Raw genomic sequence first — 26,671 nt, 5'->3', positions numbered from 1 at the left:
AATGCAACTGGAGATCTATGTCTTCTCCCGTAAATGCATTTGGGATATAACCGATGTATGTTTCTCCAGATCATAGCAGTTCACATCTTTCCCCCATGACTAGGAGAGTCAAGCAGCAACATCACTATCTTTGACCAAGTGCAGGACATTAAAGACTGCATCCACATGACTTTGAGAGTGCCCTATCATTAATGTGTGAAGTTTATCAACAGAAAAGACTTCCATTCCATCAATATTCCAATTAGATCAATCCAGATGTTATCATCAATGTCAGATGTTAGAGGTCTGTCCTACCCATCCTGGGAGTTGTCATCATTCCATTCTACACAACTTGGGTTCTTGTATCCTTCCAAGTTCCTCGACCAATGGAGGGATGGCAGCTCAGAGACAAAGATTACTCACACAAAATATCTCTGATAATACCTTTATAAAGCCCTGAGACTGTCGCAGAAGACACAGTAGTGCTATGCTTCCACCAAAGCCTGAGCTCCACGTGGTCCACTCGTATTATTACAAGCATGCCAGAGGCAACATGGTACTGATAACATCCATCCATCCATCCTTTGATCTGATTTACTGACTGCTTCTGGTAAACTTGCCTACTCTTCCTGTTTGTGTATTACCACAAACCCATTAATGGCCAAGACATTGGGGTCATCTTCTGACTGTAACTAAGCAGATGCCTGGTATCTGGTAGCCCTCTGAATGCCACAGCCCTGAGACATCTTCTTCAACCAGATGTGTGAAAATATCAGTGATGTGCTCACCAGAGTGTGTTCCCAAGTCTATTCTAAATAAAGTAATCACCAAGGTGAAAAGCTCTGCGGTTGCAAATGAAAGCCTTCCTAATGCATCCTCGGTAGGTTCAATATATTCCTTCTGAGAGGTGGGAGATGGTGCTGAGGGTCTCTGACATTGGCCTCTTCAGGGAATTACTTCTGTAGGAAGAATCAAAAATATGTTAAGAATTAGTTAATATAGATTGTAATGGGAGAGCAGTGCAACACAGCAATATGCAGTTTACCAGGCTGATTAATCATGTGGTGTGAGGAATTGTAGGTCCACTACTTTCCTCCAGTCTTCACTCTCCCACCTTGTTCCACATTGTGAAATTTTCTGCAATAACACAAAGGAAGTGAATGAGTATGGGGAAATAGATGGAACAGCTGTAATAATACTGGCGAAGTGGTGAGGTGTTCCTGGTGAATGTGTAGACAGTGCAGAAGAGAGGAACATTAGTAGCTTGGGAGAAAGCCATTAGGGAATATGATACATACAGTGGTGAGAATTGTAGTTCATGAGCCTTGGTGAGATGCGTGTGCAGTCCCTGCATTAGATCCTGGGAGTGTGATGTATCAGTAAAAAGTGAGGTCTGCAGATGCTGGAGATCAGAGCTGAAAATGTGTTGCTGGTTAAGGCGCAGCAGGTCAGGCAGCATCCAAGGAACAGGAAATTCGACGTTTCGGGCAAAAGCCCTTCATCAGGAATGTCATTCCTGATGAAGGGCTTTTGCCCGAAACATTGAATTTCCTGTTCCTTAGATGCTGCCTGACCTGCTGCGCTTTAACCAGCAACATATTTTCAGCTCAGTGTGATGTATCAGACAGTAAATGGTAACACTTAACTTTGCAGAGGGTATGTTATTTACTTTCTTCCTGCTCTACTTAATATTATGTTTTACCTGGTACAAAGCATACACACAGGCTGCTATCTCAGTCCAGGCTGAGTTTATGAGATGGTGTGGCCTCACTTAGCTGTCTGCAGGATCAGGCACTGCTTCTTCTCCATCAACTCCATCCATCAGTACCTCCAGGTTCCTGTCAGTGAAGCATGTTGCCAGTTTCCTTTCCTTGGCCAGGTCCTCTAATGATGATGGTTAGTATCACAGTATGTGTGACAGTTCTTGATTTGTGGCATCTAAAAAAATGGCACCAGTGTCATGCAGACTATAAGATCCAATCAGTCTTGAGCACTTCTGCCTCTTGTTCCTCATGATTTCATGAGATGGGCATTGTAGAGCTCTACGATCTCTGTGAGCCATGGCAGTATGGCGCCACAGATGTCAATTGACAAAACACTTCACTCAAAATGGGAAAATTCAACTCAATATATCAATCCTTTCTTGTTTACATTGATATCTACAGAAAAGACATTACACTAAGTCTAATGATTAGTATCTGTGATAAGATTAAAACACTGCTGAATACAGCAGAGCTCGTCAAGGGTCAAGTAACAGGGGTTAGAGTTTAAGGGTAGAGGTGGTTGATGACAAAATCAGTGGAAAGAATGCAAATTTGAAATATGGACCTAAGGTACTTCCCTGTTATATTCCATGTGGGTGGTTTGCAGAGAAAGCTGCCTGTCATGTTCTAGTAACTAACATGAAAACTCAATTCCAAACCACAGTGCGATTAGCCTCACAAACGAAAACATGTTGCTGCTGCTTTATAAACATATATTGACGAGCTGATTTTATTGAATTTTATAAAATGAAGAAAAGATTCTTTTGTATTTAATCACATTAACTACATCATTATCTGTACTTTCTCATAAAAAAAATTCAAAATCTAATTTAACTAGCATGTAGAATGTCCATTGGGAAACTTTCAGTTATACATCGCTACTATTGAAGCTCAGAGCTATTTCCTAATGAAAGGAAATAACTTAAGTGTTCTACTCAAACAGCTATTTCCATGTAATAGCTTTATATAACTTCCTGTGACATGGATCATTGCAGTACACATCATGGAAAAATAAATGAGTGTCAAGCAACTATTGAAATATCCACTCCATAAAGTGTAACTTGAATCATTAGATTTCACATCACAATCATTTTTTTAAAAATTCAGTTGTGGTATTTGGATATCGCTGGCTGGATCAGCATTTATTGTCCATCCCTAATTGTCCTTGAGAAGGGAGTGGTGAGTTAGCCTTCTTGGAATGCTGCATTCATCTTGCTCAGCCCACAGGGCTGTTAGAGAGAGAGTTTCAGGATTTTGACCCAGAAACACTGAAGCAATGGTGATAAATTTCCAAGTAAGATTGATTGAAGCCTAGAGAGAATCTTAAAGGTGATGTTCCCCTGCATCTGTTGCTCTTGTCTTTCCAATCATAGTGATTGTGGGTTTGAAATGTACTGTCTGAGGAACGTTTGTGAATTTCTGCCATGCATCTTGTAGAAGGCACATACTGCTACAACTGAGCATTGGTGGTGGATTTACTGAATGTGGATGTATTGCCAATCAAACAGGCTGCTTTGGCCTGAATGGTATCAAGCTTCTTAAGTATTGTTGGAGTTGCACTCATCCAAGCAAGTGAGGAGTATTCCGTCACACTCATGACTTGTACCTTGTGGGCAGGCTTTGGTAAGTCAGGAGATGAGTTACACGCTGCAAGATTCCTAGCCTCTAAGCTGCTATTGTGACCATAGTACTTACATGGCAAGTCCAGTTCTGTATCTCTCCAATGGTGACCCCACCAGATATTAATAGTGGTTTTCGAAGGATGCCAGAAGTACTCAAGTTAAAGCAGATGAAACATGATTTAATCACAGGTTTCTGTTCCAGCTGCTTTTGATGCATCCAGAAGGAAATAATTTAGCATTTCAAAGTATATGAACAACTAATCTCACAATTTTCATACTTCACTGAAGTTATAGTAAAGCAAGACAATTATTCATAAATATTCTCCGAATCTATCTTCAAAAATACAGATTCCCTATCATAGCTAATAAGCTTAAAATTGAAACACACTGAGAAACATGAGAAAATTACTTCAAACTTTTGCAGCAATGCAGTACATACAACAAAGAACAGTATAGCACAGTACAGGCCCTTCAACCCACGACGTTGTGCCAAGCATTTATCTTGATCTAATTATCAACCTAACCTACACACCCCTCAATTTACTGTCATCCATGTGCTTGTCCAGCAGTCGCTTAAATGTTCAAACTGTCTCTGACTATACCACCACTTATGGCAGTGCATTCTACGCACCCACCATCTTCTGCGTAAAGAACCCAAATCTGACATCTCCTCATATCTTTCTCCAATCACCTTAAAATTATGACCCCTCATGACAGCCTTTTCTGCCCAATCAAAAAGTCTCTGGCTATCTATTATATCTATTCCTCTCATTACCTTGTACACCTCTATCAAGTCACCACTCCTCCTTCTTCTCACCAGTTTGAAACGCCCTAGCTCACTCAACCTCTCTTCAGAAGACAAGCTCTCCAATCCAGGCAGCATCCTGGTAAATCTCATCTGCACCCTCTCTAAAGCATCTACATTCTTACTGTAATGAGGTGACCAGAACTGGACATAATATTCCAAGTGTGGTCTAACCAGGGTTTTGTAGAGCTTCAGTAAAACCTCACGACTCTTAAACTCAATCTCCCCTGTTAATGAAAGCCAAAAAACCATATGCCTTCTTAACAACCCTATCAACTTGGGTGGCAATTTGAGGGATCTATGTACGTGGGCCCAAGATCCCGATGTTCCTCCACACTGCCAAGAATCCTGTCTTTTGCCCTGTATTCAGCATTCAAATATGACCTTCCAAAATGAATCACTTTGCATTTATCCAGGTTGAATTCCATCTGCCACTTCTCAGCTCATCTGCAACTTGTCAACGACTTGTTGTAGCCTGCAACAGTCCTCAACACAGTCTACAACACCACTCACCTTTGTGTCATCAGCAAACTTATTAATCCACTCTTCCACTTCTTTATTCATGTCATTTATAAGACCTACAAAGAGCAGAGGCTGAAGAACAGATCCCTGCCAGACACTACTGGTCATCAACCTCCAGGAAGAATACTTTCCATCCACTACTATCCACTGTCTTCTTTCGGCCAGCTAAGTCTGTATCCAGACAGCCAAATTTCCCTGTATCCAATACCTCCTAACTTTCTGAATGAGCCTACCATGGGGAACTTATCAAATGCCTTCCTGAAATCCATATACAGCACATCCACTGCTCAACCTTCATCAACTTGGAGAAAGTGAGGACTGCAGATGCTGGAGATCAGAGCTTAAAAATGTGTTGCTGGAAAAGCGCAGCAGGTCAGGTAGCATCAAAGGAGCAGGAGAATCGAAGATTCCTGAAGGAGGGCTTATGCCCGAAACGTCGATTCTCCTGTTCCTCTGATGCTGCCTGACCTGCTGCGCTTTTCCAGCAACACATTTTTAAACCTTCATCAACTTGTCTTGTCACATCCTCAAAGAATTCAATAATGCTTGTGAGGCATGACCTGCCTCTCACAAAGCCATGCTGACTATATTTAATCAAAATATGTTTTTCCAAATAGTCATACATCCTATCCCTCAGAATCCTTTCCTGTACCTTGCTTACCACAGATGCAAAACTGATTGGTCTGTAATTACCAGGGATTTCCCTATTCCCTTTCTTGAACAGAGGAACAACATTCACCTCCTCCAATCATCCAGTACTACTCCTGTGGAGAGTGAGGATCCAAAGATCATCGCCAGAGGTACAGCAAGCTTATTCCTCACTTCCCATAGTAACCTTGGATATATCTGGCCTGTCCTTGGGGACTTACTATCTTGATGCTTCCCAGAATTTCCAGCATATCCACTTTCCTAATATTAATCTGTTCAAGCCTATTAGCCTGGACCACTGTGTTCTCATTATCAACAAGGTCCCTCTCTCTCGTAAATATGTAAGCAAAAAACTCATTTAGGGCCTGCCATAACTCTTCAGACTCCAGGAATAAGTTCCCTCCATTATCCCTGATTTGCTCTACCCTCTCTCTGAATATTCTATTATTCCTCGCGTATGTGTAGAACACCTTTGGGTTTTCCTTAATCCTTCCCACCAAAGCTTTCTTGTGTCCCTTCCTAGCTCTCCTCAGTCCATTTTTTAGTTCTTTCCTAGCCACCCTGTAATCTTCTAAAGCTGTACCAGATCCTTGCTTCTTCACCCTTTAAGTAAGCTTCCTTTTTCCTTTTGAGGATAAACTCCTCTGCTCTTGTCATCCAAAGCTCCCTCACCTTACCATTCCTTGCCTGTCTCAGTGGGACAAATTTGTCCAACACTCACAACAAGTTCTCCTTACACAGCCTCCACATCTCTGTTGTGCATTTCGCATAGAATAATTGTTCCTAATTTATACTCCACAGCTCCTGTCTAATAGCAGTATAATTTCCCCTCCCCCAGTTAAATACCTTCCCATACTGTCAGTTCCTATCCCTCTCCATGGCTATGGTAAAGGTGAGGCAGTTATGGTCACTGTACCAAAATGCTCTCCCACTGAGAGATCTGACACCTGGTCTGGCCCGTTGCCTCCCACCAAATCCAATATGGCCTCCCCTTAGTTGGCCTTTCAAAATAATGAGTCAGGAATCCTTTCTGGACAGACCTGACAAAATTGGCTCCATTCAGACCATCTGCACTAAGGACGTTCCAATCAATATTGGGGAAGTTGAAATCACCCATAGCAATAATTGTTGCACCCGCATCTTCCCAAGATCTGCTGTCCAATCTGTTCTCCCACTTGCCTGCTGCTACTGGGGGAGGTCTATAGAAAACACCCAATAAAGCGACTGCTCTTTTCCTGTTACTGACTTTTACCCATTTTGACTCAGTAGACAAACCCTCCACAACAACCTCCTTTTCTGCAACGGTGATGCACTCCCCCTTGCCTTTTACCCCTTTCTGTTCTTTTTAAAATATCTAAACCCTGGAACATCCAGCAAACATTCCTGGCGCTGTGAAATCCATGTCTCCATTGTGACCAGAACATCATAATTCCAAGTACTGATCCATGCTCTAAGTTCATCACTCTTATTCCTGACACTACTTGCATTAAACAGATATACTTAAGCCCATCCCTTTGCCCTATCAACTATGTATCCTTCCTGACTGACTCTCTGCATTCCATTTCTGCCCATTCAACAACTATCCTCTCCTCTGATCTGTGAGTATAGTTCCTACCCCTCTGCCAAACTAGTTTAAACCATCCCGAAGTGCTCCAGCAAATCTCCTGCATGGGACATTGGCGCCCCTCCAGTTTAAGTGCAACCCGTCTTTCATGTATAGGTCCATCCTTCCCTAGAAGGCACCCCAATAATCTATGTATCTAAAGCCTTCCCTCCTACACCAACCCTGCATTCACGTGTTTAGCTGCACTCGCTCCCTGGGTCCTTGCTTCACCAGGACGTAGCACCGGTAGTAATCCTGAGATTACTACTCTGCTCGTCCTGCTTTTTAGCTTCCAACCTAACTCCCTGAAATCACTTTTTATATCCTCATCCCTTTTCCTGGGCTATGTCATTAGTGCCAGTGTGAACCATGACTTCTGGCTGCTCACCTTTCACCTTCAGAATATTATAAGCGAGTTTTGAGAAGATTTGTAGCTCCGGTTGAGGTTCTGGAGGTAGGTTTGCTAGCTGAGCTGGAAGGTTCTTTTTCAGATGTTTCCGAAGCTTCTTCTGGAGGCTCACTGAAGATGTTACCTAGTATGGTGACAACACATCTGAAAATGAACCTTCCAGCTCAGTGAGCAAACCTACATCCAGAATCTTATAGACTTGATTGGAGACATCTCGTACACTGGCACCTGGGAGATAACTACGTTCTGGGAGACCTGTTCACGGCCACAGAATCTTTTGTCTGTTCCACTAAATATTGAGTCTCCTACCACTAGTGTTTTTTCTATTCTCCCCCCATCCTTTCTGAGCCACAGACTCAGGCTCAATGTGAGAGGCTTGGCCACTATGGCTTATTCCTGGTAGGTCATTAACAGGATCCCTCCCACCCGTTAACAGTATCCAAAATGGCATACTTATTATTGAGGGAAATGGCCACATGTGATCCCTGAACTGTTTGCCTGTTCCCTTTCTGTCCCCTGACTGTAAACCCATCTAAATTTGTCATATACCTGAGGTGACTGTAACTCCTCTCTATTACCCCCTCCGCCTCCCAAATAGAACATAGAACATAGAAAAGTACAGCACAGAACAGGCCCTTTGGCCCACGATGTTGTGCTGAGGTTTAATCCAAATGTAAAATATAGTAACAACCTACGTACCCCTCAACTCACTGCCATCCATGCGCATGTCCAGCAGTCGCTTAATGACTCTGCTTCCACCACCATTGCTGGCAACGCATTCCATGCATTCACAACTCTGCGTAAAGAGCCTACCTCTGACGTCTCCTCTATACCTTTCTCCTAATATCCTAAAACTATGACCCCTCATACCAGTCAATCCTGCCCTGTGAAAAAGTCTCTGGCTATTTAACTCTGTCTATTCCTCTCATTATCTTGTGTACCTCAATCAGGTCTCCTCTCTTCCTCCTTCTCTCCAGAGAGAAAAGTCTGAGCTTATTCAACCTTTCTTCACGGATTAGGGAGAACACAAAGGCATTTTACACTTATGTGAAGAATAAGAGAATGGTCAAAGAAAGAGGAGGGCCAATCAGGGATAGCATAGGGACCTTGTGTGTGGAGTCTGAAGAGGTAGGGGAAACCCTAAATGATTTTTTTTTGCTTCTGTGTTTATGAAAGAAATGAACTTTGTAGTGACTGAAACCTTTGAAGTGCAGCTGTGCATGCTGGAATGGATAGAAATGGAGGAAGCTGATGTGCTGAAAATTTTGTCAAACATTAAGATTGACAAGTTGCCAGGCCGGGACCAGATTTGTCCTCGGCTGCTTTGGGAAACGAGAAATGCAATTGCTTCGCCACTTGCGAAGATCTTTGCATTCTCACTCTCCACTGGAGTCGTACCTGAGGACTGGAGAGAGGCAAATGTAATTCCTTGCTTCAAGAAAGGAAATAGGGAAATCCCCGGCAATTACAGACCAGTAAGTCTCACATCTGTCATCTGCAAGGTGTTAGAAAGGATTCTGAGGGATAGGATTTATGACCATCTGGAAGAGCATGGCTTGATTAAATGCAATCAACACGGCTTTGAGAGGGGCAGGTCATGCCTCACAAACCTTATCGAGTTCTTTGAGGATGTGACTAGAAAACTTGATGAGGGTTGAGCTGTGGATGTGGTGTATATGGACTTCAGCAAGGCATTTGATAAGGTTCCCCATGGTCGGCTCATTCAGAAGGTCAGGAGGAATGGGATACAGGGGAACTTAGCTGTCTGGATACAGAATTGGCTGGCCAACAGAAGACAGCGAGTGTTAGTAGAAGGAAAATATTTTGCCTGGAAGTCAGGGATGAGTGGTGTTCCACAGGACTCTGTCCTTGGGCCTCTACTGTTTGTAATTTTTATTAATGACTTGGATGACGGGATTGAAGGATGGGTCAGCAAGTTTGCAGATGACACAAAGGTTGGAGGTGTCATTGACAGTATAGAGGGCTGTTGTAGGCTGCAGCGGGACATTGACAGGATGCAGAGATGGGCTGAGAGGTGGCAGATGGAGTTCCACCTGGATAAATGCAAGGTGATGCATTTTGGAAGGTTGAATTTGAAAGCTGAGTACAGGATTAAGGATAGGATTCTTGGCTGTGTGGAGGAACAGAGGGATCTTGGTGTGCAGGTACATAGATCCTTTAAAATGGCCACCAAGTGGACAGGGTTGTTAAGAAAGCAAATGGTGTTTTGGCTTTCATTAACAGGGGTATTGAGTTAAAGAGTCTTGAGATCTTGTTGCAGCTCTATAAAACTTTGGTTAAACCGCACTTGGAATACTGCATCCAGTTCTGATCACCCTATTATAGGAAAGATGTGGATGCTTTGGAGAGGGTTCAGAGGATGTTTATCAGGATGCTGCCTGGACTGGAGGGCTCATCTTATGAAGAGAGGTTGACTGAGTTCAGACTTTTTTCATTGGAGAAAAGAGGAGAGGGGACCTAATTGAGGTATACAAGATAATGAGAGGCATAGATAGAGTCGATAGCCAGAGACTATTTCCCAGGGCAGAAATGACTAACACGAGGGGTCATAGTTTTAAGCTGGTTGAAGGAAAGTATAGAGGGGATGTCAGAGACGGCTTCTTTACACAGAGAGTTGTGAGAGCATGGAATGCGTTGCCAACAGCAGTTTTGGAAGCGAGGTCATTGGAGACATTTATGAAACTGCTGGACATGCATATGGTCACAGAAATTTGAGGGTGCATACATGAGGATCAATGGTCGGCACAACATCGTGGGCTGAAGGGCCTATTCTGTGTTCTACTGTTCTATGTTCTATGTTCTGTAAGGCAAGCCCTCCAGTCCAGACAGCATCCTGGTAAACCTTCTTTGCACCCTTTCCAAAGCCTCTGTATCTTTCCTATAGTTGGGCAACCAGAACTGGATACAGTATTCCAAGTGTGATCTCACCAGGGACTTGTAGAGCCGAAACAAAACCTTGCGGCTCTTAAACTCAATCCCCCTTTAAAGAAAGCCAAAATTCCATATGCTTTCTTAAAAACCCTATCCACTTGGGTGGCAACTTTGAAGGATCTATGTATGTGCACACCCAGATCCCTCTGTTCCTCCACACTGCCAAGAATCCTGTCTTTAATTGTATATTCAGCATTCAAGTTCGACCTTCCAAAATGCATCACTTTGCATTTATTCTGGTTGAACTTCATCTGTCATTTCTCACCCCAGCTCTGCATCTTGTCTATGACATGCTGCATCCTGCAATAGCCCTTTCGCTGGCACTGCCAACCTTTGTGTCATCTGCAAATTTACTAACCCACCCCTCAATCCCCTCATCCAAGTCATTTATAAAAAATTACAAAGAGCAGAAGCCCAAGAACAGAGCCCTGAGGGACCCCATTCAACACTGACCTCCAGGCAGAATATTTTCCCTCTACAACCACTCTCTGCCTTCTGTCAGCCAACCAATTCTGAATCCAAATAGCCAAATCTCCCTGTATCCCATACTTCCTGACTTTATGAATGAGCCTATCATGAGAACCTTATCAAATACCTTACTGAAGTCCATATCCAGCACATCCACTGCTCGACCTTTGTTGAATTATCCAAAGTTCATCCAGCTCCACCTACAGCTCCAGGCCCTATCGCAGTTTTTGAGGAGCTGGAGTTGGATGCACTTCCCACAGATGAAGTCAATGGGGCACTAGTGGTGGTCCTTATCTCCCACATCCTAAAGAAGGAGCATACAACTGGCCGAACATCCATTCCCACTGTTCTGAATTCCCAAAGAGACTATTGAAAAAAAACAGCCGCATTGTCAAATTGACACACATAACCCTTTTTTTTGGAGAGGGGGCGGTGTTAGATGTGTAGGATGGGTGGGAGACACCACCTAAGTTGATTTTTGGGTAAAGCAACTGCCCAAATATATTACCTCATTTACTCAGCAGTCTTGTGTCTGCTCTTGCTCAGTGTGCGCTCTGCCTATACAGTTCCAGTAAAATAGACTCTTGATAAATAGTAATGTTCAAGTGAGACACTCCCAATCATGATTCTCCACTCTTCACTCTTGGCCAAACCATGAAGCCTGTTAATGTATTTTGTCTGTGGAAGTATTCAGTGCAATGTTGACAAAGTAGAATTCATGCAGGTTATCAGTGATCAATATACATACAAAGTAAAATATCAAATAGGAAACCGATGTAAACTAGGTCAATACACTAACGTTACTTGAAACTTATGGGTTAATGCTACAGTTTATAATTCTAAAATATGACTTGCAGACAGAATTTGGAAGCTGCTGGAATTCATACATGTAATAATGAGGTGAGGTCAGCTCGGAAAGTACTAGTTAGTTAATTCATATTAATAACTTGTGAAACAATAGGAGGCTTTAGTTTCTTGAAAACAAAACATTATAACAGTTTTCTAAGACTTAAATTGACCTGTATAGTTTAACTTCAATACATGTTAATGAAGTGCCTCAAATATAACATGGAAATATTACAAAGCATTTAACACATTTTAAAAGCCTTATCTTAGAAAGTATTTTCTCTTTACCAGAGGGCAGATATTCAGTATCTGTAGAATGTCTTCAGTTTAAATATATCCCAGTACATCATTCATAGTGTCCTTCATTGTCGACAGAAACAAATTTAGCATACCTATCAGCAAAATTACAGGATAAGGATAAACTCAAGCTGTGCCTTCTTACTGTGACTTGAAGGCAGAATCAACAGTTAAAACGGACATTAATTGAGAAAAGAAGTACAAACTTTTAATAAATAGAAATTATGGAAAGAATTTTGGACACTAACAGTGAATAGTTAGATTGTCTTTTTGAGGAGAATCTGAGTCAGCCGGTGTCTCTCGCCAGCTGGCTGGAGACTTTGTGAAAGACCTGTGTTGTCTCTTTCAGGGAAGGCCAGCTGGCCACACACCAATCAGGTAGCGTTAAGACCAACTGGATTCAAAATGCCAGGATTGCCAGTGGTCAGACCTCACTCCCACACAAAGTCTAGTGTCTCAGTCGGGTGTTGCCTTTGAACAAGAGACACCCCTTTTCCAAGGAGACAGGTTGCCTGCAGGACAGCAGAGTCATGAACAGCACATTGTGACAAGCCCATCGGCAACTGCATTAATCCTTGCAGTTCCAGGTTAAGACTCTTACATGGTTATTATTTAGCCACTTAAGAGGGTCAATTGGCAGCAGAACAAGATGGAGAAAGTGAGGACTGAAGACACTGGAGTCGAAAAGTGTAGTGCTGGAAAAGCACAGTAGGTCAGGCAGCATCCGAGGAGCACAAGAATCGATGTTTCGGGCTTGAGCTCTTCATTAGGAATACAGAACAAGATGTTTCATGTTGGAAACAATAAATACTGGAGATCACAACGGGTAAGGCAGCATCCATGGAAAGAGAGCAAGCTCTGATGAAGAGTCATCTAGGTTTGAAACATTAGCTTGCTCTCTCTCCATTAATGCTTCCTGCGCTGCTGTTATCTTCAATACAGATTGCAGCATCTACAGTAATTTGTTCCTGCTGTCAGTCCTGCTATAACGTGGTAGTTCCGTTCTCATAAAACCCCGTGTTATAAGAAAATCATGTAATAGCAGCACCATTTAAACTAATGGGACTGAAATCGTGTTACAGCCAATACACATTTTAAAAGTTTGTGCGATTGAAACGGTGTCCCCAATTTGTCAATTATGTTACAGCAAATTCGCATTAACGAAACATGCGTTACAGTAGAACGATCTGTACGTGGTCAATGATGGGCCTTCCTGTACAGAACTTAATTCTGGCAGAAGTGGCAATGTTTCTATATATAGCACCATCCTGTACAATTAATTGCCCTTTCCCCCTCCAAATTCACCATCTCTGAAAACAAAAGATTCCATACTTTGCCTTTATAAATGTTCCTGGGCTGATACCTTTGCAGGAGTACTATAGAGGTTATTAAACATTCTTCTGTTCTGTTAAACTTAGATCACTATTTTAGAGAAATCAGATACTCATTAAGGAATGCAATAAAAACAAAGGGAAAAGTTTTACTTGACCTACCAAGTACTTGCAATCAAACACAGACATTTGCATTCAGGCAAAATAAAATCATCAGCTCTCAGAATAGCAGTCTGAGATTACATGAATGGTAGATCTTTTAGCGATGTTTTAAGAATAATCATATTTTTCAGTAGTGTAGTAATAATTTAATTGGAGTGTTAAATTAGAAGTTTGACCTTGGAAAATATAATGCACATGTACAATACTCAGGAGCCACATTTATCAGTGTTTCACCAGAACTGTGGAATGATTAGATTAGATTCCCTACAGTGTGGAAACAGGCCCTTCGGCCCAACAAGTCCACACCAATCCTCTGAAGAGCAACCCACCCAGACCCATTCCCCTACGTTTACCCCTGACTAATCCACCTAACATTATGGGCAATTTAGCCTGGCCAATTCACCCAACCTGTACATCTTTGGACTGTGGGAGGAATTTGGAGCACCTGGAGGAAACCTATGCAGACATGGGGAGAATGTGCAAAATCCACACAGACAGTTGCCCAAGGTATATCTAAGGAAAAATAGTATACTGTATATACACATGAAAATATATTGTTAAAAATCTACATTTACTGTTTATCCTCATCAATATATAATCAACCACATGAGCAAAGTTTTGACAACAATGTTTTCAGGAGATCTTGCTTTCTGGCTCATTATATTGTCTTTCCCCATTCCCCCAAATCAAATTGGACTCTGACATGTTTTGCAGTAGAGCTTACATTAAATTCACATTAAATTAATCTCCAAAAATGCCATCCATTTTATTTTCATGCTAACAAGAGACTTAGTTGAAGTAGAAGTTCCCATTGCAATTTTATGCAGTTTTCTTCTTTCTTTCTGTGGAATAATGTGTCTTTGCCTGGCAAAATTCACTCCTGAGGGAAAGCCGGAATGCAAATGTCTGACAAAAATAGAATTTAAATCCAAATCACATTGTTTAAATTCAAATCAACTATTAAGCTGATGTAATGTTGTTTCTTTTCAGCATTTTGGTAACTACTTTAAATAGCCTGACAAGTTCATAATTTTCCATGCTTCTCCATGTTCGTAGTCCAAATACTTTGCAAATTCTATGTTGCTAGTAAAAGGCAGCATGCAACAAACATATGCCCAATGATGAAGTGGCTCATACCTGGTTACTGATGCATGACTTCTTTAAGTAACTTTATTAATGTGAAACAAAAAAGAGAAATTGCTGGAATAACTCAGCAGGTCTGGCAGCATCTGTGGAGAGAAAGCAGAGTTAATGTTAAGTCCAGTCACCCTCCTACTGAACTGTTGTGAAATTTCAAGTATTATTCTTTAATTAATCAGTGACAATTCCTTTACAAGTTGTGAATTTTTATCTTTTTTTTTCACACTTCTTCCATTTCTTTTTTATTCATTTTTTCTTAAAATAATCCTTCATTAAATGTAAGTTTTTTTTTATGGGGATATTGCTTTCATTTCCCCTTTATTCTTTCAATCTTAAAGAAAAACATAGTTAAAGTTTTATCAGTAAATATGTTTCATTTCTCTGTTTTTATGAGTGTTGTTTCATCCTGGACTTTAATAGTATTCATGTGATCTGGATCTTTGCCATTCTTATCTGATAAATCATTCCTGTATTGCTTCAGAAAATAAAATTTTACTTTCATGTCTAGTTGTAATATTGCAATATATCTTTCCAAGCCTGTTTTTAGTGATTAAACTATGGTTTATGATTTTTGTTATTGAAAACTAATTTAATTTATGACGTATATGTGTTTCCCCATGTCCCCCCCTTTTTTAAGTATCCTATTCTTGTTAGCTGTGATAGTTATTTATGTTTAAGTCCTACATATATCTTTAGCTTTGAATATTAATATCTATGTGTTCTGCCCTATTTAGTTACACTTAATTCTCTAACAAATCTATATTTATAACCAGATACTGTTGCAGTCGAAAGTGGAATATTCACCTTACCAATACCAAAGCAAATTAGGTGTGCAAAATCAAGGGACAGAATTTAATGCCCTACCTCATGGTGTATTTATTGGCTGGGCAGTATTGAAGTGGGTGGAATGCTGCCCAACCAGCTTTCTGCCTCTGCCTGATGGCCACTTAATGCAGTGGTCCTTCCTGAAAGTGATAATATGGACCTCTCACTGATTGTACAATAAGCTGAGCTCCTGTTACCTACATTAAATTCTGCCCTGGGTCAGTAAAAATTTTTCCTCCAAATTTCTGAAATTAAATTAAAAATCTATCACTATTTGCATTTCATGACTTCAAAATTGAAAAGGTGAGAATCAATTATAAGTTACATATAGAATGCTGGTGGTATTTTGGACAGGTAACCTAAAATACTTGCCTTTCAATGGAGCATTTCAGGACATCAAGATGCTGCAGGCACTTTGCAACCAATTAGCACTTTTGAAATGTAGTTACTGTTGTGATGCAGCCTATGATCTGAAGCATGGCTGTCATATTAGCATATTCAGACTCACTTTAGATTCACAGCAGAATGAAGAATATAGGAAGGAAGTGATCAGAACTTTCAATTAAAACCAGTGAACTCGCATGAGGACTTTGGAGTTTCAGACCAGTAATGCCACAGTATTGCAGCTGTTATGCAAAATACTTAAAGAAGCTCAGAGCAAAGTTAGAGGTAACAAAGGGTAACTCAGTTTGTCAGTGTTTTCCTAAATTTTTACTTCTAACTCCACAGAGTTGCAACTCCTTATGGTGGTTTTGACAGAGCTTCCAAAATCATGAGTTTCAAGTTACCAAAACTGGATTTTGCATTACTGGAACCAGAGCTCAAGTTGCCTGTTTTCCAAGATGGTACTGCTGGTCGGCCAAGCTTCAACAGAACTGCTCAAGGTTGGACATCTAACAACGTTCCAATAATATTTGATGATCTGCCTTTGGAAGCAACCATTCCTGAAACAGATGATCTTTAAAATATTACAGTGCTCTTGCTTACAGACAAGGCATTTTCCTTCAATATAAGTAAATAATAATGCTTTATGTCAACACGTATATCAAGCAAACAATAGTCCAAATAATTATAAACTTTATACACTGAAATATAAATCCCAATGCTCAATGTTTAGTTAAGCCAGGATTTCTCCCCACCTTTGTAAAACAATTTGATTAAACATCTTGTAAACTTATAGTCTCATTTTTTTTTGCAAATTCATTAAACAATGCAGTTATCTTTTGGCAAAAACTTACTGTTTATCCTAAAGAAAATATAGGACATTCAGCTGTCAACTAGAATGAAAATGTTTCCAACCTTTTGCTTTTTCCTTTTTCTTTAAGTTCTCTTTCCTTGTATCATCTCTCTTTCATTTAACAGAAACGAGAGCAGATATTTTGTTCTATAGACAAGAATCAGCTATCAAGTAACCAGCATTAGGCTTGATGAGGAGTGTTAGCAATTTTAAAGTAAATCACATCCTAGTTCAAAGATGCTGTTATCCAAAATTCACAGTCAAGTAGTTTTACAGGTCACTGGAGAGGGACAGAAAGAAAATCTGTGACTGACTTTTCCCTTTCTAACTCCAATTGCTGTTTGAGGTGTATTCCCATTACCAATGCCTCTGAAGAACATTAGTTGTGTGCAAGGATTAAACTCAGAATTGTTTCATTTCTGTGGTTCAAGACCTCATCAAGCAGAGGGGATGTTTACAAAGTTTCAATCCAATTTCTTTTCAATAGGTTTCTAAACGTTGACTCACAATATTCTTGTTACAGTGCCAATGAACTGAGTTAGCCTTTTCCTGACTGACTGAGCAGTTGTTATTGCAACTACAGGAGTTGGAAATATGTCTGGTTCTTATCTAACTGGGTGTGGTAGGATAGTATTACTTTAAAATATACTGCTGATTAATATTAAAGTGCAACGAGAGGACAAATTAGCTATAATTCCAAAGAAGCATCCATGCAGAAACTGGAAGTTTTATCAGGTTGCCCTTCTTTTAGCTTAGCATTAATTTTAGTCATTGATATGTTTTAAGCTATGACAAGCAGCAGCTAAAATTATATTGGAGTGTGAATATTTCAAGACTTGTCACAGGACATGGAATGATAACAAATTGCTGTCCCAACTATAACGTCTTCATAACACAATCAACAGGGGAAATCTATAACAGTAAACAAAAATAAATGATGCAATGTAACAAAATAAAAACAGAAATTATTATTGATCTGTGATGCTTCTGTCACTATTCAAGATTGCAGATTGCATTAGTTGAAAGCCACTTTGCACTGACATTAATACAGTAGCACAGATTGTTAGAATCTGACTTGATACTGGAGTAAAGAAGTGAGACTCTTTATTGTGCAATACAGTGCAGCACAACTGGATCTTGAATCAATATTGTCCAACCAGTACAATTACTTCACTCCATCAGAAGCATCCTCCAAAGAAACCTCACTGATTTCCAGTGAATTTCTATTATCGACTTCAGAATACTATATTGATTCTGCAAATAAGTGACCTTTCTCATTTTACCGCTGGCAGAGAAGACTTGCAGAATATATAGTTACTACACAGCTTTCAACAGCAATTTTGAATGGTCTATTAACTGTAGCATCCAATACCTGATTAAACTTGATTGATGTCTAAATGTTATTTATGGATATTGTGGTTAGTTGAAAAAAATGCATTTAGCACCTTATTACAACTCTTAAGTTCTGAAAGTGCTTTATATGTAATAAAGTATTTTGAAGTGTATCACTGTTGCTATGCTGAAAAACATGAAAGTCATTCTATTCATAGCAAGATCCTGTGAACATAGCCAGCTGAGCCGCTTTTGGTGACGTTAATTCAGGATTAATTTTAGCCAGATAACTAGAAGAACTTTTGACTGTTCTTTGAATAGTGTCAAGGGATCTTTAGCATTCTTTTAAATCAGCAAACACATTTCAGTTTAATATCTCATTCAAAGAATGACATTTTCAACAATGCAGTACTCCCTTAATTCTATACTTAACTATCAGCTTAGCTCATAAATTTAAATCCTGGAGCACAGTTTTAAATTCTGGAGCATTTACTTAGCACCTTGATGGAGACATCAGAAATGAGTGAAGCTAAGTGTTATAGCACGATTTAAACAATTTTCATTCTCTGCATCTGTGCCAAATGTTGCATATCTGATTTGCAGTAATGCCAAAACTCCTTGACTCACAGAAAAAAAAATCATTGCTCCAGTCAGCACTTCTGTATTAGATTAGATTCCCTGCAATGTGGAAACAGGCCCTCTGGCCCAACAAGTCCACACTGACCCTCCGAAGAGTAACCCACCCAGACCCATTTCCCTTTGATTAATGCACCTGACACTATGGGCAATTTAGCATGGCCAATTCACCTAATCTGCTCATCTTTGGACTATGAGAGGAAACTGGAGCACCCAGAGGAAACCCACGCACAAGGAGAACGTGCAAGCTCCACACAGACAGTTGCCCAAGGCTGGAATCAAACCTGGGACCCTGGTGTTGCGAGGCTACAGTGCTCACCACTGAACCACCATGCATATTATTTTTGACAATGATGCTGAAGTAGACTTTTTTCATATACAGTATTGAAGATTGTTACTTGAAGAATAATTATCAGGTTGTAATCTCTGAATATTAGTCACATTGTGATTGTGCTAATTGCTGTTCTAATTGCTTTTGTCACTGGTACTCAGTCCAGCAGCTTTTAGACGATTAATTCAGACAACTTTCTTTTGAAGACCATATTAAGTCTAACTTGGGAGGTTTTTGTCTTACGTTTGCCGTTCACATATGCTAGACTTGTTTATGATGAACCTGCAAGTTGTTGCTCATTGGCCTTATCCTCAAAAGACACAAACCCATCTTAAAGACAACAGAGTCAGTCCTGAGCTTCTGGGTCATTTTATACTCAAATTAAATGTCATAGCAAACTTGCAGTAAAAACTTTAATTATCCATCAAGCCAGAATGTTTTCTTCAAGTATTTGCAAATCTTCACACTGCTGCAGAAAGAAACTTAACATATTTCCATTTAAAAGACATCTGGATGGGTACCTGAATAGGAAGGGTTTCGAGGGGTATGGGCCAAGTGCTGGCAAATGGGACTAGATTGGGTTGGGATATCTGGTCAGCATGGATGAGTTGGACCAAAGGGGCTGTTTCTGTGCTGTACATCCCAATGACCGTATATCTGATCAACTTGTAGCAGATAAGATTGTTGTGTATGTCTGAAATATGGTTTGGAAATTTATTTTAAGTATAGTGCACATTTTGCAAATATTCCATATATTCCAGATCCTTTTCAACATTGAAAAATATTGTTAGGCAATCATTTAGTTATGCAAAATGGCAATTGTAACTTAATGAAAACTAAGACATAGTTAATGCAAAGTGGCTGTTTCTGGCAATCTTTCATGCATGTATGCAGAAAGTGAAATTCCTGAAAATATGCATTACAAAACTTTTGCTAAAGAAATGCCAAAGCCTCCAAATATAATTGGAAAAATCAAATTTCCATAAATATTTCTCATGAATGTTAAAAAATCAATTCTAACATCCACACATAAGCACGTACATAAAATGTTATTTTACTAGGTTAATAGCGTAGCCACAGCTCCTTCATCATCCAGCATAAGTAAATGAGCCTGTAAAAGTTTTTTTTTAAGTTCAGAAACAAATAGATTATCTAAAAGTATTTATCACAGGAGACCAGGCCATCATTGCTAAAACTCTGTATTTGATGATTACATTAGGTGACATGATTGTTTGAGTAAAATTGGCTCCTCAATGTCTCAGTGTTTTAACATAATGGTTTGTGTGCCATCAGCCTAGATTTCCCAACAGCCAGCTAATTGCTTCTAAAGTGTACATGCAGGTTGTCCATGGGGACCCTGCAAAACCCCCAACATAGCCGAGTTAGAAGGAATTACTGGGAAATTGACGATTCCATTACGTAATCCTCTAAACTTGGAACCCTCCAAAAGTATCATTTAAATTCTCCTGCTACCCTAACTGCTGGCACCCTACCCTCTTGCCAATTGGCATCCTACCCACCTGCCAGCGTTCTCTCTTCACTTGGCACTTCATCTATCAGATGCCAGCAGTGAGGTTTTAACAACTGATTTTCCAGCAAGTGTTGAATCTCTTCCTACCCGAGCTTGATTTTGGGGGCTACACCTATAAGGATGGTGGGGGTTTTCTCATTCCTGACTCTGTTACATCCAGGTACGGCTCTTAAGAAAACCTTGTACTTCCTAGATAGTCTTACATGATCTTCCTGTTGAAACATGACAACTCATTATCTAACTGTCCCAGTATTTCTGTGTTTGCTTCAAGAACTATTTGTCACTTCATCTACCTAACTCTTGGTAATGTCTCTGTCATTCTCCACTACTCTTAGCACTCTTGCTCCTCCTTTCCCTGTTCCCTACGATGATACTGTTTGAAATTGTTTGTCTGACATAACTGATACTTCTTCCTATGATCAAATTAACTATCTGATATGTCAGTTTACTAAACTTCCTGACAACCCTGCATGGACTACTAAATTTCACATTCAGAGGTTTATCGTGCGAAGGCAACAATAGCAATACTTCAGCTTCTACTTGAAACATTCTAGGTTTTTTTATCTGGAATGCTTTTCTGGAAGAAAGTGAGCATTGCAGATGCTGGAGATCAGAGTCGAAGAGTGTGGTGCTTGAAAAGCACAGTCAGTCAGGCAGTACCCGAGGAGCTAGAGAGCTCCTGTCTCCTGCTCCTCAGAGGCTGCCTGACCGGCTGTGCTTTTCCAGCACCACAATCTGGAACGTTTTTCTGTCCATTCTTTCATTTTTATTTGTGAAGCATTCAAATGCTTTTGTGCTATCTTACATGCTCCTGTAAGTCTTTCTAAAAATATGGACTCACAATGCAACATTGAGGATTTGTCTTTTTGTCTTAAGGAATTTTCCCTATTTGATTTTAATGGACCCCTAATGTTATGATTAGATTAGATTAGATTCCATACAGCATGAAAACAGGCCATTTGTCCTAAAAGTCTGCAATGACCCTCCGAAGACTAACCCACCCAGACCCATTCCCCTACCTTATATTTACTCCTGACTAATGCATTTAACACAATGGGCAATTTAGCATGGCCAATTCACCTGACTCACGCATCTTCGGATTGTGGGAGGAAACCGGAGCACCTGAAGGAAACCTATGGAGACACGTGGAGAATGAGCAAACTCCACACAGTCGCCTAAGGTGGGAATCAAACTGGATCCCTGGTGCTGTGAGACAGCAATGCTAGCTACTGAGCCACCGTGCCCCCTGGCATAGATCTATTCAAATGTACTAAATCCAACAAATTTATTTGGAGAATCTCTGGGAGCAGATAGTAAGAAATCATATCATTTTTCTCAATCCTGTGGATGTTCATGATAGTATGCCTTAATTATGGTTTTGAGAGTCTGAAGGTAAATCTCTAAAGCTTGTGTGTCTGGAGGATGGACAATTGGCTTCAATTGTTTAATACCCAAGCTGCTGAAGATGTCCTGGAAAACCTTAGACAAAAAGATAGAACTTTGATCTGATTGTATCTCAATTTACGGTCAATAACAATTAAAAACTGAGCTAACTTTTCTACCTTAACTGTAATGGTTCTTAAAGGAATATCTTTGTGAAAACTTATGCTAAAAACTTATTTTGACTTAACCTCAGATTAAATAGTTACAATCAGCCTAACATCCGTTGCTGGTAATACTTTGACTTCTGGTTTTGGACTTTGTTCAGACATTGCTCTGGTCACTACACACAATGCATAAATACCCAGATGCTGTTTTTGCAACCATTCCATCTCTTCAGCTAAACTCAGATCTTCTGTGATTTGAAACAAAGTGATAATAATGACTCCAATCAAATCATTCCCCAGGAATAGAGCAACTCTGACCATGCGTAATTCTTTGTTGGTCCAACTACCATAAGTCCAGATAACAAATAACACTCCAATTGTACTTTCTAGAATGGAATTGGGAAACACTCTTCACTTGTCCTACTTACCATAGCTTTGGCAGTCATTGAACTCTCTGGAAAGAAAACTAAATTCTTCTCCAGCTACAGAATTTGAGTAACTCCTGTATCCCTTGGCATGGTGATAGGTTTGAAGAAAAGGTAGTTATCTCCACTTTAGTCAAAACTCTTTATACCTCTCATCTACACTGTACACTTCTACCGCACTTACAGCAGTATGTACTGGTCTCCTCCTTGTAGTGAAAGCTACAGTTTGAGCTGTGGCATTTTCCTTTTGAGCTGCTTATTTGGATCTTTTCTTATGAACTCTAACAACACACATGGGTTTTCTCTTGCACTTCTAGCATTCTGAATGAAAGCATTTCATGAACACTTGATTCTCACCTCTACACTCAAATGTTTCTTACTAATCGGAGGAGATCTTACAGCATTCCCAGCAAGCAATTCTTTTCACTGGCAACTTGCCTTCCTTTCACACTTCCATTTTCTAGCTCTTTGTAAGGGTAATGGAAAAATAAAAGGTTTAATGTTGTAGATCAACTTGTAATCATTAGTCATTACTGCTGCCTGTTGGTCCTCAACATGGTTTCTTATTATAGAAAGTAGTGAGTTTTTGTATTCCTCGAAGAGACTAATGCATTTAAGGAGTTCATACCTAATTTCAGCTTGCAATGCTCATATCCATCTGTCAATACTATTTTGTTTAACCCTTTCAAATTTATCATAGATTTTCCCAGGCTGTTCCCTTAAATTCTGAAATCTTTACCTGTATAGCTCAGGCACTAAGACATATGCAGCCATTGTAGCTCCTTTCACAACATCATTATCTCTAGACTACCCCTGTCACAGTGGAGTATAAATTTTATGCGGTTTATGTGTCGACTTACTGCGCATGTGCAATGTCATAATTTATTTATCTCATTATTTTCTTAAAGGAAATAAAGAATGCCTCCACATCCTTTCTCTCAAATTTCGGTAGGGCCTGTACAATCTTAAACATTTCTTTACTAACCCATGTATTATTACTTAGGGTTTCCCATTAAGGCCTGCATCAGCATCATTTTTATTTCAGTTGCAGCATTTTAAGTTGCCATATGTGTTTTACCACTTTCTTTTCTCTTTGTAAGTTAAATTGTAGACTTAATTTTCATTGTTTTCATTTCCACTTCACTTTTTTTTATTGCCATTTCCAGTATTACATTCTGCTAATGGTCACACTATTTAAACCATAACTCAAAATGACTTGATTCTGATGTTTCACTCCCTGCTGTACTTGTATTAGGGTCCTGGGCAGTGTTGCTGAACAAGGAGGCCTAGGGGTTTTAAGGTTCACAGTTCCTTGAAGGTGGAGTCAGAGGTAGCAGTGAACGTAAGAACATAAGAACCAGAAGTAGCAGGAGGCCATCTGACCCTTCAGGCCCACTCCACCAATCCATAAGATCATGGCTGATCTTTTTGTGGCCTCAGCTCCACTTACCCATCCTCTCACATAACCCTTAATTCGTTTACTGATCAAAAAAGGTTATCTATCTTAGCTTTAAAAATATTCAATGAGGAAGCCTCAACTACATTACTGGGCAGGGAATTCCACAGAATCACAACCCTTTGGCTGAAGAAGTTCCTCCTCAATTCAGTCCTAAATTTGCTCCCCCTAATTTTGAGGCTAAGCCCTCTTGCTCTAGTTTCATCTGCCAGTGGAAACATCCTCCCTATTTCTAACTTTATCTATTCCTTTCATAATTTTATATGTTTCTATAAGATACCATCTCATTCTTCTAAACAGTGAAGAAGGCATTTGGTATACTTGCCTTTATTGGTCAGTGCATTGAATATAAGAGTTGAAATGTCATGTTGCAGCTGTACAGGACATTAGTGAGGCCACTTTTGGAATACTGTGATCAATTCTGGTCTTCCTGCTATGGAAAAGATGTTGTTAAACTTGAAAGGATGCAGAAAAGATTTATAAGGATGTTGTCGGGGTTGGAGGATTTGATCTATGGGGTGCAGTTGAATAGGCTGGGGCTATTTTCTTTGAAGCGAAGGCTGAGGTGTGATGTAACAGAGGTTTATAAAATCAATAAGGGAATGGATAAGGTTAATAGCCAAAGTTTTCTTTTCCCCAGGTAGTCCAAAATTAGAGAGCATAGGTTTAAGGTAAGACAGGAAAGATGTAACAGGAACCTCGGGGCTACTTTTTCTTACAGAAGGTGGTGTGTGTATGGAATGAGTTGGCAGACGAAGTGGTGGAGGCTGGTATAATTATGACATTTAAAAGGCATCAGGATGGTACATGAATAGAAAGAGTTAGAGGGACATAGGCCAAATGTGTCTTGATTAATTTAAGATACATGGATGAGTTGGACTGTAGGGTTGGTTTCCATGCACCACTCTGATCTAACCTCTGGTTTCCAGCATCTGCAGTCCTCACTTTTGCCTATTATGACTCAATACTCCTACTCAACACAAATACAGTGCCAATATCATCTTCTTTGTTTTGGTCGGCAAATCCATCCCCATATTACTCACCAACTCTACCAATTTGCCTTTTGTAATCTCATTAAGGCCACCAGAGACAAAGTTGCAATCTTCAGGGAGGTTTTGCAATTTCCGCTGTCATTTCTTATTTGCAGTACAGAACCAGTGTTTCTTTTACCTTTGTCACTTATTAATAGCACACCCAAATCTTCAGTGTCTTTGTTTCAAAGTAGTCCCAACAAGTGCCTCAATCTTTTGTTGTAACCCAACGGGCACGTGATATTGGAGTGGCACTATTCCTAGGGCCATTACAAAAGTTAAAGGTTTAACCAACAAACTCAAAGTCCCCAATTTACTGTCTGATGGACTCAGATTAACAAATGAAAACCAGGTCCTACTTGTTACAAATAAATAAATATCAACCATGGGCAAGACAAAAGCATGAACTATCAACATATAGTTCTACTAATTGAAACACTTGGCCTTCTATACATACCTAAATATACAGAACAAACAAACAAAAGAAAGTAGTATTATAGGTGGAAGAAGAAGCCCTAGGGAAACACAGTTCAATATGAGATGTTCCTTTTGCTTCCCAAGGTCTTCTATTTTCTGATCTCTTCTCTCCAAGTATTTTCACTTCTTTACAGGCGGCATTAATTTTGAAGTATTTGGGTCACTGGTTAATGACAACAATTTAAAGCAACCAGTAGGAGAAAATAACTGGTTTTCTTCAAGTTTTAGTCACTCTTACTGCAGGAGGGTAGGACCTGCTTCTTCTGAAAAGCAGAAGTTTCTCTCACTGTAATATAAACACCTGTCCAGAAGCCACTATGTTTTCATCAGACCTGATGACGTCTGGCATCCACAACTGGTCACAAATACACAAACCTATCAGCAATCTGATAGTGGACTGCACTCTGCACATGCCATGGTGCCATGGCTGCTTACAAAGTAACAATGTCTACACAGCCCGCAATAAATTCCAGTAACATGTTTGCCCATAATCATGAATAAATTAAAAAATGCTCTCTTCACAATCTTATGATCCCAGCCAATGTTAATACTGGACAAGTTGGATCCCAGAGTGAAACCTGGCTTGATGTATCATGTATTTATTGTTTGTAATTATTTACTGTGTTGGTTAGTCACTGAACATATTCACATAAGGCTGCCAATGTTCTTCAACAAAGCACACAAATTTATTACAGAAAAGAAACAAAAACAGACTATTTGAAAAGATATTAGCATAAACAGTAAAAAAAAACTTAAGATATTTTCCAGGAATATACTTTTCAGATAATCAATCCCAGAGAAATATCACTTATTTCCTGACTATTTAATTTCTTACTTAACCGACTGTTTCCAGTTTCCTTTCTGCATCTGCTGAAACGGTTTTAAGATTTCTTTCAAGTTGATTAGCCTGGATTCATTTCCAGTTCTGACAGTCAAAAGGCTTTTATAAACTCTAACAACCTGGAGATTGTGCAAACATAATCTACTCTACCTATAGGATGAACTGAAAAATCTGATTCTTCTGTTAGGATGAAATTGAAACCTCATTCTTTTGACCTGGACTCTGATTAAACTACAAATGTCCTTTGATCATTTGTTTTTTCACATATACTATAAACTCAACAGTGTAGACAGTTTATCAAGTAACACCACAAGTATCTGGGTTGACACGTAAGTATCACATTTTCCCTGAAATGATGCATTAAGGTCACTTTTATGAAAGATTTTCTGAGCTCTTAACAGAAAGTTACCTTCACAGAACTGATACAAAAATCCATCTGTATCTTAAAAAATGTA

The 26,671-nt window shown here is 39.7% G+C and overlaps 1 protein-coding gene across 1 annotated transcript in view; it reads left to right on the top strand.

The window, feature by feature from the left end:
- Window positions 1–17,995, top strand: part of myoz2b (myozenin 2b) — a 39,246-nt gene extending 21,251 nt beyond the window's left edge. Inside the window, exon 6 of the mRNA XM_060826422.1 lies at window positions 16,102–17,995. Within this exon, the coding sequence (XP_060682405.1) occupies window positions 16,102–16,336 (235 nt within the window). The 3' untranslated portion in view covers window positions 16,337–17,995. The remainder of the gene's footprint in view (window positions 1–16,101) is intronic.
- The last annotated feature ends 8,676 nt before the right edge of the window (window positions 17,996–26,671 follow it).

Source organism: Hemiscyllium ocellatum, chromosome 1 (genome assembly GCF_020745735.1).
Source record: "Hemiscyllium ocellatum isolate sHemOce1 chromosome 1, sHemOce1.pat.X.cur, whole genome shotgun sequence".
In the NCBI taxonomy this organism is placed as follows: Eukaryota; Metazoa; Chordata; class Chondrichthyes; order Orectolobiformes; family Hemiscylliidae; genus Hemiscyllium; species Hemiscyllium ocellatum.
This window is presented reverse-complemented; position numbering and strand designations above follow the sequence as displayed.